Source organism: Excalfactoria chinensis, chromosome Z (genome assembly GCF_039878825.1).
Source record: "Excalfactoria chinensis isolate bCotChi1 chromosome Z, bCotChi1.hap2, whole genome shotgun sequence".
Lineage (NCBI taxonomy): Eukaryota > Metazoa > Chordata > Aves > Galliformes > Phasianidae > Excalfactoria > Excalfactoria chinensis.
In genome coordinates this window covers 37452140-37464233 of record NC_092857.1, presented here as the reverse complement: position 1 = coordinate 37464233, position 12094 = coordinate 37452140, and the positions used below count along the sequence as shown (strand labels likewise).

The following is a 12094-nucleotide window of genomic DNA, read 5'->3' as shown; positions in this document are numbered from 1 at the left end:
AAAACACATCAATCCCTGCCATGCCCCTGCCCACTGGCAAGGCAATGCCGCCACTTCCACATGGCAAAGATAGTGCTGGAGAAACTAATGACTGCAGTATCTCTGGTGTTATACTTGCTGCAATCAAACACATGAGTGCAAGCTGCAGGCCTGAGCCACCTCACACCCAGACAAGTGTCGATCTCTCAGCTCTCTCTACCTAGGCCTCTTAAGGGTCATACTACAACACTTGCTAAAAAGCAAGAAGAAAAAAGAAATTGCTCCACTCACCTGTTCTTGTCACCTGCACTCTCTGTTCAGACTGCAACACTTTCCAGAAAGATGCTGTCACCAGTCACGCAGGGGAGATCTATTACACCCAGCTGCTGCTGTACCACATCCCCCACTGCTGCACCAGCAGCAGATAGCAATCACTTCACCTGGAGTTTGATACAACCAAACCCTAGGAGAAGTGACTATAAAAAGCTGAAAACCAGCCAGACCGGGAAGCGGTGATGTTTTCCTATAGAGACTGCACTGGAAGAAAAGACGTTTGAAGTCACGGCCCTACAGCGTGAATTCTCTGGGTTAAACTAAACGCTCGGGAGCCACAAGTGCCGCCTCGCCCCGCCGCTCCGGCCGGGCAGCGCTCCATGCCAGCGCCCAGCCGCCAGGTGGAGCCGCTCCCGCAGCAACGCGGAGCCGTCCAGGACACCTGGCGGGGCGGCGGTGCCAGCGCGTTCGCTCAAGGAACCTTTTAAACTCGCAGAACAGAGGTAACCGTGGCGCGGATCAATGAGCTGATTATGATGTAAGGGAGGGAGTCCGTGAGCAAAGGGAAAGCGGTATCTGCAAACAGCCGTGCACGCTCTACGTTCCTGTCAGGCGCTGTTATGTAAGCGGGACCAGTAACTGCCGCGCTACCGAGCGGGCTGTGAGCGCCGTGCTGGGAACACCGGGCAGCAGCGCCCGGCCCTCCCGCGGAGCCGCACGGCGGAGAAGGGCTGTCGGTGCCTCTGTGCCGCTCGGCCGCAGCACGACCTGCGGCGCCTGCCCGGGACGGCTCCCAGGACGGAGCCCCGCCCGCAGACACGGCAGAACGCCCGCGGCCCCAGCAGCCCGAGCTGAGCGACCCGGCCGGCCGGGATCCGCCTGCTACCGCCTTCGTGCCCGCCCGCCGCAGCCATGGGCGGGCCGGGCCGGGCCGAGGGGCGGTGGCGGCGCAGGGGAGGGCCGCGCGGAACGAGCGGGCTGCGCCATGGTGCTGGTGGTGGTCATGGGCGTGAGCGGCTCCGGGAAGTAGGTACCGGGCGGCGAGGCGAGGGTCTGCGGGGCGACCGGCCTGGCAGTGGCGGTAGGGCCCGGCCGCGGCTCGGGCAGACGCAGCTCTCCCCACGCAGCCGGCCTCAGCCTCCGCACCGCGGCACGAGTGGGGAAGGGAAGGGCTCTGGTTTGGTTCTTCGAAGTGTGGGCTTGTAGTCACGCCCGGTGCTGTTTTACGGCTGTACGTAAAGATTTGTCTCCCTAGAAAGATGTAGATCTGTGAGCCCTGTCTCTCGGATGTGCTGGAATAACGAGCTCCTTGTGCTTCTTTGCAGAACCACGGTTGGGTCGCGTTTGGCAGCAAAGGTACGGCTGCGTTCTGTTCTTCCACCGGTGTTCGTCACTACTTCTTAACTGAAGTCGCTCCGTCTGGCGACCAGCAGCTCTCGGACAACTGGCACTTAGTCGTGCTGTAGCTTCACAGCGCGGTCTGCCTGCTCGCTTGATGCCGGTTTGCGCAGCCATTGCCAACGAAACACCGTCTAAAGGAACAGCAGTTATGCGTCAGCTGTTGTTGTTGTTATGCTGAGCTGGTAGTTGTGGTAAAAGGCATTGCGTTAATTAATGGTGATTCATGATGAGGTGTAAGAGGCCTCTAGGTTTGAGGTGTCTTGATAAATTCTGGGATCCTTAATAGGATCTGTCCTAATCTGATTTGGCTGAATGATTTCTTTTTCTTTTTTTTCTTTTCTTTTCTTTTTTTTCTTAGCTGGGGTGGAAATTCTATGATGCAGATGACTATCATTCTCCAGAGAATAAAAGGAAGATGGCAGCAGGGATACCACTAAATGATGAGGTAATTCCTATGAGTTCTGAAACAGTTGTTATCAAGACCACTTTATCATTGTAGCCTCTGGCAAATCATATTACAAAAAATTGTGCTTCATATGTAAACACAGGTTGACGGAACTTCATGTGCCTATTGCCCCTTGTCTTGATACTGAGAACCACTGAAAAGAGCCTGGCTTCATCCACTTGACTGTCCATTAGATATTTATAAACACTGATAAGATCCTTCTTTAGTCTTCTCTTTTCCAGGCTGAACAGTCTCAGGTCTCTCAGCTTTTCCTTGTAAGGGAATAAGGGAGATGCTGCAGACATCATCTCATCATCTTTGCAGCCCTTTGCTGGGGTCTCTCTTGAATTGAGGAGGCCAGAACTTGACACAGTGCTCTATGGGCCCTCTCCAGGCCAGAGTAGGGTGGGAGGATCATCTCCCACGACCTGCTTTTCTTTAGGCACCTGGGGGAGCTGTTCCTCTGTATCAGTGAATGGAACTGCAGCTTTAGATTTCTGCCTGGGAGTTCACAAAAGCCCTTATGTCATGTAAAGCAGAACTGCATAATTGAATGATCAGCGTTAACTGGTGTGTGGTGCCAAGCAGGTATCTCTTCTGAACATCAGTGGTGCCGAATTATAAAGGCTGCCTATTTGAATGGCAGTGGAAAGTGAATCTGTAATTATAATAGCAAGAAAATGTTGCATTTATCTATCTGTATCTTCATTTGTTGCCCCCATTCAGCAAGAGCTGCGAAGAAAGGTGAAATGGGATGAATAGTTCACTGCTCAGCTGGTTTGACAAAAGTTGTTGAAAGCTTCAGTTTAAGAACAGACCATATTAAGAAGCTAATTGATTGCTCACATTGCCTTTGCCAAAATATTGAGCAAAGTTGTTGCAAAACTGTGGCTATGGGTGCATTTAGTTGTGGTTGCTGCTGTCATAAAAATTGTGTAGTTACTGCAGATAAATAAATTTAGATCTGTCTTATCACCTTGGGGTAGTTCCTGAAAGCCTCAGCCTTGTAGAGAAGGGAAATAACCATTCAAGCTATGTAAGCTACTGTCTGAGAGGGGACTACATTTGAACTGTATTGTAGAAATAAGAGACAATTTATCTGCTCTTCAAACCATTTTACCTCATAAGAAACTTGCAGGTGTATGTAAGTAGTATCCCCCTAAGAACATCATATCAATAATATGCCTTGCATTTCTTTGGATGCAGGCAGTGGTAGGAATCTATATTAGGAAGAATGACAATGAAAAATAAAATGGCTGTACATATTAATTCTAGTAAATGCTCCAGATGTTAAAAGCAATTCTCTCAAATGCATTTCACATACCATTTGAACTAATTTGTTTTGCTTCTAGGACAGGATTCCGTGGCTTTGTGCATTGCACGATATACTGAGGAGGTAAGAGAACCTCTAGATGGAAGGAATTTGGGGTTATAGACAAAATAAAAAACAAAACCAAAAAACGTTCCAAAACAGAAATATACACAGTAGTGTAAAAACTTTTGCAGCTAGTAAAGGCATTCCATTTTCAGTAGTCTGTGGTGCCATAATAGTTCCTAAGGGTGTGGTAATCCCTGAATAATAGTTTTGGGAAAATTGTTGCCAGCGATAGTTGTTGTTTTTTCTCCTGTCTGTGGATCATTTCATAGATAATAAACCCAACATTATCTACTTAAAATGGGCATAACGCAGTATACAAGGGCAATAATAGTAAGATGAAAAATTATAGAGATATTTGTATTCAGAGATATGTCAGCTGATCAACTATTTATTAAGCTCAGGATTATAGGAATTATATACTTTCTAATCTCAAAAAGTTGCACCTCCACTATTCAGAGACAAAGGTAATTCAAAGTTTTCTTGAACTTTAAGGTGAGAATAGTAAAATGTGTAGCTTTAAACTCACCCGGCTTTAATTTAATATGTTATGCTGAACCCTTACTGCTTTATAAAGAAGAATCTACCACCCAGTTGGTGTTCTCAGTCTTTCTAATAAAAGACAAATGGTGTAAGAAGGAAGACACTGAAATTACAGTTCTGCAATTGGTTGTGAAGCTGGCAATGGTGTTTTGGTTTCGTTGGCAATGGAATCCAGTTGGATAACCAGCACCTGGTTGGGAGAGTTGGGTCCAGCTTGTTAAGTGAGGCAAAGCTGTCTTTGCCAGCAAGATATCTAACCTGGAAAGGTGGGCTTTAAAGCAGGAGTGGCAGAGGAGAGAGAGAGTTACCAGCAGCCTTGTGAAGAATAAGGTTGACAAAGACCTCTTCAAGCATTTGCATGTAAACAAGGAACTGTCAATAGGGAATGAGACTAGAGGAGAAAAACGGTGGGGAGAAAAAAGCAGCTGACCTCTTCTGGGAAATGCTGGAGTGCCTCTGAAATGTCTGCACATTAATGAATGCAACATGGGACATAAACATGGGACTTTAGAGAACTGTGTGCAGTTGCAGGGCTATAATCTTGTTGGAATCATAGAGATTTGGTAGTGTGGTAGTGTAGAAGTCAAAGAGAAGGAGCTGGCCTTTATGTAAGAGAGCAGCTGAAGTGCATTCAACCTGAGACTGATGACTGAGGAGCCAGCTGAGAGCTTATAGGTGAGGACTGAAGAGTAAATCAGTGTTTTGGCGGTGTAGAGGGTGTCTGCTACAGGAACAACACAGCTAGACATAAGCAATGCAGAATCATTGGAGAGCATCAGTGACACTTTCTGACTCAAGTGACAGGCAAGCCAGCAAGGAGAGATGCTTTGATGGAGACAGGGGAGGGCTTATTGGAAATGTGAAGCTCATAGGCAGCCCTAGATTCAGTGACCATGAGATGGTGGCATTCAGGTTCCTGAGGGTAAAGCAGGTGAAAAGTGAGAGCACAACCCTGTACTTGGGGGGAGCTTACTTCAAGAATCTGCTTGGAAGTGTTCCACGGGATTAAGGCACTGAGAAAAGTGGGGCCCAGGAAAACTTGCTGATGTTCGCAAATCACCTGTGCCAAGCCCAAGTGCAGTCCCTCCCAGCAAGCTCAAAGTCAGCCAGAAATTCTGAGAGGCCTGTGGATGAACAAGGAGCTCCTGGAAAAACTGAAGCATGATAAGGAAGCATGCAGAGGGAGAAAGCAGAGACTAGTAACCTGTGAAAAATATAGAAGCACTGTCTAAGGATGCAGAGATGCTGCTAGGAAAGACAAAGCCTGTTTGGAGCTGAATTTGGTGAGTAACAATAAAGGTAACCAGAAGGGCTTCTATTAGTACATAAGTAGTAAAAGAAAGGCCAGGAAAAATGTGTGTGATATCAGATTGGGCCAGAGACTGTAGTGACGCAGGGCTGTACCTCAGCCTCTCCCAATTTAGTCTTTATTAGGAAGATGGATATAATTTTTTTAAATGAATTCCAGGCTTTTTCCGTGGAAACCTGTGGTTAAGTCTGGATCAAGGAAGATCTTCTCCTGGTAGAAGAGGATCGGGTTAGAGAAAACTTGAGCAGAGTGGACTTAACAAGTCTGCAGGCCCTGATGAGATGCACCCATGAATGCTAAGGAAGCTGGCTGATGTCATTTTGGTGCTACTCTCAGTGATCTTTTAACAGTTATGGCAACTGGGAGAGGTGCTTGATGACTGAAAGAAAGTAAATGTTATTACTTTATATCCAAGAAGAGAGCAAAGGGGAAGACCCAGAGAACTACAGGTTGGTTAGCCTCACCTTGATCTCTGGGAGGATGATGAAACAATTAGTTTTGGAAACCAGTGCAGGCATGTGAAAGAGAAGGAATCAAGAGTAGTCAGAGTGGATTTACAAAGGTGTTGTCACACTTGACAAACCTGGTAATTTTCTATGATGAAATGACTGGCTTAGCAGATGAGGAGAAAGCAGTGGATATTGTCTACCTGAATATAAGTGAGGTTTTTACATTATTTCACATGGGATCTTCCTAGAGAAGATGATGAAGTATGGGCTGGTGAGTTAGACTGAAAACTGTCTGAGAGGTCAGGCTTAGAAGCTGGTGATCAGTGGCACAAAGTCTACTTGGATGCCAATAGCTAGAAGTGTACTACATGGGTAGAGACTGGATCTGACCCTGTTCATCCTCATATGTGATCTGGGTAAAGAGTATAGCTGGAGCAAGCTTGCAGTTGACCCAACTGGGATGAGTGGCTGATATGGTTGAGCACCAAGCTGGCATTCAGAGGAACCTACACAGTCAGGAGAGGTGAAGTGACAGTTCAACAAGGAGAAGTGTAGTCCTGCGCTTGGAAAGTAACAGTCTGAAGCAGCAGGACACGCTGAGGGCTGCCAAGCTGGAGAGCAGCCTGGCAGGAAAGGCCCTGCAGGTCCCAGCGGACAAAAAGCTGAACATTACCAGTGAGCTCTTGCCGCAGAGATGTCTAACAATATCCTGGTCTGCTTCAGGAGAAGTTTTACCAGCAGGTGGAGGGATCCTTCCCCTCAGTAATGGTGAGGTCACACCTGGAAGTACTGTGTCCAGTTCCTGGCTTCCCAGTACAAAAGAGAGACCAGCAAAGGGCTGTGAGGATGAAGGGACAGGACTACATCTCCTACAAGGAAAGGCTGAGAGAGTTAGGATTATGAAGCCTAGAGGCATGGGGGGGATCTCACGAGGTTGACCATATATATGAAGTGGGGACTGCAAAAAAGACAGTGCCAGACTCTTCCAAGCGGTTACTAGGAACAGGTCAAGAGGCAGTGAGCATGAACTGAAGCTTGAGATGTTTCTCCTGAACATAAGAGGAACTGACTGAGTTCTGGTAGCAAGCAGGCTGCCCAGAAGTGGTGGGCTCCCCATCCATGTTCTGAAGCTGTCTGAATGTGACACTTGCTTTAGGTGTCCCTGCTTGAACATGGGATTTGCACCAGGTGACCTCCAGAGATTCCTTCCAATCTCAACCATTTTGTAAAGTTTCAAAGAGTCCTGGAATGATCAAATGCTGATTTTTGCATTCTGTTTCCTTGGCTTTATCTTTTTTCAGTTAACACCAGTATCAGATATCCTTTTGAGTTTTTCAATAGCTTAGATACAGAATGTGTTTTCCGAGTTTCATGTGGCAGAAGTCTGCTAAACTGCTGGCGCTCAACCACTGGAGCAATTTGCTGCCTATAACATAAAGGGTCTGAAACATAAAGAGAGGAGGAGATTTGGTCTGGCAAGGTGCCTGCCGAAAGCCATAGAGATTGGCACTTGGCACAGCTTATCATGGTTCATTTCACCTGTTTGCACATTTACTACATAACGGAAAGGGTGATTGTCACAGCCCTTAACTTACACTCTGCTGTCGGTATGCTATGTTCCTTCTTGGATCACAAAATCAATTAGGGGTAGATGGAAGGGGAATCACTCCAGCCACTTACTTTTCACATGGAATTTTGCTTACATGGATCATCTCAAAAGTTAATTCTTCTGAAATGTCATATCTAGCCAACCTCCTCTGAATCCGATCTCCCCCTAACACTCCTGTTGCTCTAGCTTTGCACAGTGGCCACTGCTTCCACATGCACACCAAGTGATCATATCTTGTTAGAGCACGGATTAATTTCATGAGAAATTTGTCTAGATTATTATGTTAGATCCACTGTGTTTTGTAACATGGCAGCCCAAGGATGCTGCCTAACACCAGAAACTTCCCAAAATCAATTCAACTTCAACAGTGCATTAATTGCACTGTTGCATAATTGAAGCATCGTTACAGAAATGTGGAAGCATATGGCATTGGTTTGGCCTACCAGTACTCCCAAGGCTGTCCTCTACAAGAATACAGGGCTGGTCTCTCATGACAGTGTGTTGTATGTTCTCCTGTTTGATAGAGAAGAATCATCTAGACAAGATGCGGTTCTGGCCTGTTCAGCACTGAAGAAAATCTATAGGCATATATTAGTTAGTGGAGCATCTGCAATTGGAAACAGCCAGTCAGAGAAACCGGGAGAAAATGCAGCACTGAATATCCTCTTTGTTCATCTGGATGGTCCTACAGACCTCATTGCTCGCCGCCTGGAGAAGAGGAGAGGACATTTCATGCCACTGAAACTACTCCAGTCTCAGTTTGATGCTCTGGAGCCTCCCACAGCACCAGAAAACTTCATTACTGTCAGTGTAGAAAAATCTCTTCCTGACATAGTGCTGGAGATTGAGAAAGCCATTTTCTCAGGGTGAGGCTTTTCCAAATTAAGTTTCTAAATCATACATGCGGAAATTCCCTTAGCCATATCACACTAATTTTAATTGGTTTTACCTTAATCAAAGCAACTATTTTCTACAAATATTCAAGTAAATACAAAACAATGCTAAGAACTGGTTTGCTACTGTTGGTATTTTTGTCATGGCTCTATAAAAGATGCACAAAATAAAGTTCTAAAAAGCTGCCAATACATTTTAAACTCCTCCCTGTGTGAACGTAAAACTTGTGTTAGTATCTAAACACAGCCTGCTTTTGAAAATCCCATCAAGGATCATGCACAGTAATTGAACTGTCAAACATGGGGGGCAGGCACATCTAAGGTGATTAATTGATTTACAGCCTTGTTAAGAGCTGTATGTCTATTTTCCTGCAAGTATAAGGGACGGGAATACATGTAATGAAGTTCCGTGCCTGACACTGTCACTGTCTCACTGACAGGCTTTTAACACTCTTTAGTTTCTGTGATTTACGTTCTTGGCAACCTCCCCAGTGCAGCAAGACTTCACCTCCTCTTTTATACTTCCACTGAACTCCAAGATGGAAGATACAAAGGGAAAAAGGTGGTGGGGGGGGGGGGGCAACGTACAAAATACAACTGTATGAAAAGCTTTGGAAATAAACACAATATCGTGGGCATCATACTGGCTCTTAAGTGGTGTCTGTCATGTACAAAGTGTATCTTTTGATGGAGTATATAATGAGACAAGCAGTGAAGTAGTGCTGGATACAAGATCGAACGTTTTCTTCTTCTAAGTATTTGTTCACTTCCCTTTCTCTTTTCCTGCACACTCAGCCTCCCACCACAGCCTGTGTCTACTTCAGTACATTCTTATGGGTAGGTTTTCATACAACTACTTCAACACTTATATTTTCCATTTTCCTTTTTTTTCCCCTTTTTGGTGGGAACTTTGAAATAGTCACCTATCCCAACGGCATGCAAGATTAGAAGGACGTAGGTGTTGTTTTGGTCCGTTTCTATTTTTAAAGTAACTACACATCTTATCACACAAGAGGTACTTTTTTAGCTTCAGTTTATGAAAACTCTTCAAGTAATTTCTATAGGAAAGATGCCAGGAGTCGGACCTCTTAGCATCATATTCACGTGCAGTTGCAAGTGAATTAGTCTGCGTGTCATGCAGATTTTTAGGAGGACTGATGGATTACAAGCATCAAAGGAGCTTCGGAGTTATTTTTACCTGAACCACTTGTTGAAAAGCATTGGCCTTCTCGTTCTGTGTTGGTATTCAGTGCTTTGTGGTACACCAGTACAAAGTCCTGCCCTTCGATCAGTGCTATAAATGAGCACTGCAAGTACTAAGAGGCAAAGTTTCATGCAAGAAACATCTGGGTGCTTTTTAACAGCTTTGGACCTAATAACACAGAATAGAAATGTGTTCGGGCACTACGAAAATCAAAGAAATAGCACCCTCTTGTGGTACCTCTGCTTTTGACAAAGACTATCTGCTGTACGCCCTGTATTACAGATCTATGTCCACTTTTTTTTCCTCTGCCAATGCAACAGACTAGGTTCAGGTCACTGCAGTACATGGGAAAGCAGTTGCAGTCTGTCAGAGTCATGATTTAGACTCAAATTAAGGAAGAAACCAGTCACTTACTTCAAGCAGGAGTGTTTCAAAAGCTAGGCTCCAGTTTCCACACCATGCACACGAATTAGCTGGTACTAGCAGCAAGTTACCAGGTCTCTCAGGTGTAAGCAGCTTGGTTTGGAAGTCTGCATTTTCTAAACAATGTATTTTTATTGCAGTTCCCACTACTTCAAGTATGGCTATTTCTCCAGTAACAGGAGCATTTCCATTCTTCAATCTTTTATATATTTGCCTTTAAGTTAGAGGAAGACAAAATATTTCCACAGTTCAAATGAGGCTGAAAGGGAAGGATGTTTAGAGAAGTGTTTAACACGCCGATTACGTTATGAAGGACAGTTGTAGTTTGCACTACTGTAGCTCAGTACTTCAGCCTGTTCTGTCCTTAGGGATTCTCACCTACATCTCTCCATTAAAATAAGACACATCTGTACCCCATTATTCTTGCCTACACATGAACTAGAAGTTGTCAGCATCTAAAGCCGGTTACATTTCATGGAGCTCACAAGAACCTCACATTTCCAGGAAAGGGCAGCAGGCAGACGGTGGCTGAAAGCAGAAAGGTGTTGGAAACGCACCACCTGTTTTTTTCAGAACCCTGACCTGAAGGTGATGCCAAGTGCCTGCATTTCTCAGAGTCCCAGGACAGGAGGGATTCTCCCCTGCTGCCTTCTATCCCAGAGAGAAACAGATGCAGAAAGGAATGAAAAAAATAACAGAAGTAGGATCTGCCATCACTAAACAGCAAAAACAAACAAACAAAAAAGAGTAGAAGCCAAGAAGCCATTGCTTTCAATAGGTGCTCTTTCTGCTTTCTGCTCATTTAGCAAAGGACCTTTATAAGGCTCCTGGGGAACCTTTCATTGGCTGTAGCTGATGGTTGATGATCTTTTTCCAGCAAAGACTAGGTTTCTGTACTTTGGACCCAACTTGTGATATCCAGTTTCTTAAACCATCTTCATGGTGTTACATGTCTGAACGTTACAGTGCAAAACTCTCAGGGGTTTGCAGGAGTGGTTGGCTTTTTCCCTGACTGCAGGGAAATCCTGCTGGGTTCCCGTAGGCCTGTTCACACGTGAGGTTGCAGGAATGCAGAATCTGCTTGAAAAGAACACTGGGTCACTGGACTCACACTTCTCAGGGTTACCTGTGGATCCCAGCTCTACTATTTGAGGATACGGCTTAAGAGATGGTCCTCAACCTGCTAGGTAGTGTGCTATCCCAGCTTGAAAGACAAGAAAGCATTACTTCTGTTGGGTCATATTCTGTGCATCTGGGCAAGGGAAGATGACAGCCAGTCACCTTAAGTGCTAACCACACACAGCAGCTCCTGTAGTTTTAATGAGGCTGTGCCTGTGTGCAGGAGAAGATCCCAGCAACCTCTGTACATAAGCTATACTTAACTACACAAACAACACTGCATATAATTATGTACATCTATTATTATAAATAAAATGAATCTCAAACTGCACAGGGAACTTAATGAAGGAACACATCCAGCCACCTGCCAGCTCAGTTCTGAAGAAGTGAGGTGGTTCTGTTACTGTTACTACTTGCTAATAAATATTGGCTGTATCTCAGGAAGTAAATTTAATTCAAGGGATCACTGTGTAATTTAGGTCAAACTTCACCTTTTCTTCAATTCCAATAGAATTTCACTTCAAATACAGGGTCTTAGTTTGCAGGGTGCACCTCCCGCCTGGGGGTGGTGATGGATGTTGTCTGAAGAAAACATCCACACACAATTTAGGTTCACTGGTAAAATAAAGCATTCCCTTCCCCAGCTCACCCTCAGTCTTTTGTTTAACAGTAGACTTTCTGGCTGTGACAGACTGTGCTCTTAAAAGCATCTATTTTATGAATGATCTGGGGTCTCAGTTTTCCAAAGGCAAGGTTCCAGTAGCTGAATTAAAAGATCCTAACAAAAAGTTATTGTAAAAATCACTGTTAAAGGGCAGTGGCTATTCTGCAGAAACTACTTGCAATTACTTCCCTGTCAGAGCCTTCTATTCAAATGCAATGGAAGCTACCCACTGAAGCAGAATTTACTGTGAAGGCTGGATCCCATATGGATTTATTATCTCTGGTTAGGAAATAGTTTCATCCCCAAGATACACGTATTTGAAAAGGTTTTGGTCAAAGTTCATCTTACCAGGATATTCCATACCAACTCATACATTTATTTACTGCTTTGTGCTGTTGGATACATGAA

At 44.9% G+C, this 12094-nt stretch overlaps 1 protein-coding gene across 4 annotated transcripts; it reads left to right on the top strand.

Annotated features, from left to right (window-relative positions):
• Positions 1-554: 554 nt before the first annotated feature.
• IDNK (IDNK gluconokinase) lies at positions 555-8916 on the top strand. Of its 4 annotated transcripts, none has more exons than XM_072359556.1 (5): positions 555-755; positions 1578-1608; positions 2012-2098; positions 3451-3494; positions 7908-8916. In XM_072359556.1, the coding sequence occupies exons 3-5, from the start codon at positions 2069-2071 to the stop codon at positions 8251-8253; spliced, it is 420 nt and encodes a 139-aa protein (XP_072215657.1). In that variant the 5' UTR covers positions 555-755; positions 1578-1608; positions 2012-2068; the 3' UTR covers positions 8254-8916. The 4 variants fall into 4 exon arrangements, with proteins under 4 accessions (XP_072215657.1, XP_072215658.1, XP_072215659.1 ...); XM_072359557.1 differs by lacking the exon at positions 555-755 and adding an exon at positions 767-874 and having other exon boundaries at positions 7908-8910; XM_072359558.1 differs by lacking the exon at positions 555-755 and adding an exon at positions 931-1278.
• The last annotated feature ends 3178 nt before the right edge of the window (positions 8917-12094 follow it).

Excerpts from the sequence above, each read along its gene's own strand:
- IDNK (XM_072359558.1), top strand. The coding sequence starts at position 1,238 with ATGGTGCTGGTGGTGGTCATGGGCGTGAGCGGCTCCGGGAA. Across the intron at positions 1,279-1,577 it reads GGCGTGAGCGGCTCCGGGAA|AACCACGGTTGGGTCGCGTT; the intron begins GTAGGTACCGGG and ends GCTTCTTTGCAG. Across the intron at positions 3,495-7,907 it reads TTGCACGATATACTGAGGAG|AGAAGAATCATCTAGACAAG; the intron begins GTAAGAGAACCT and ends CCTGTTTGATAG.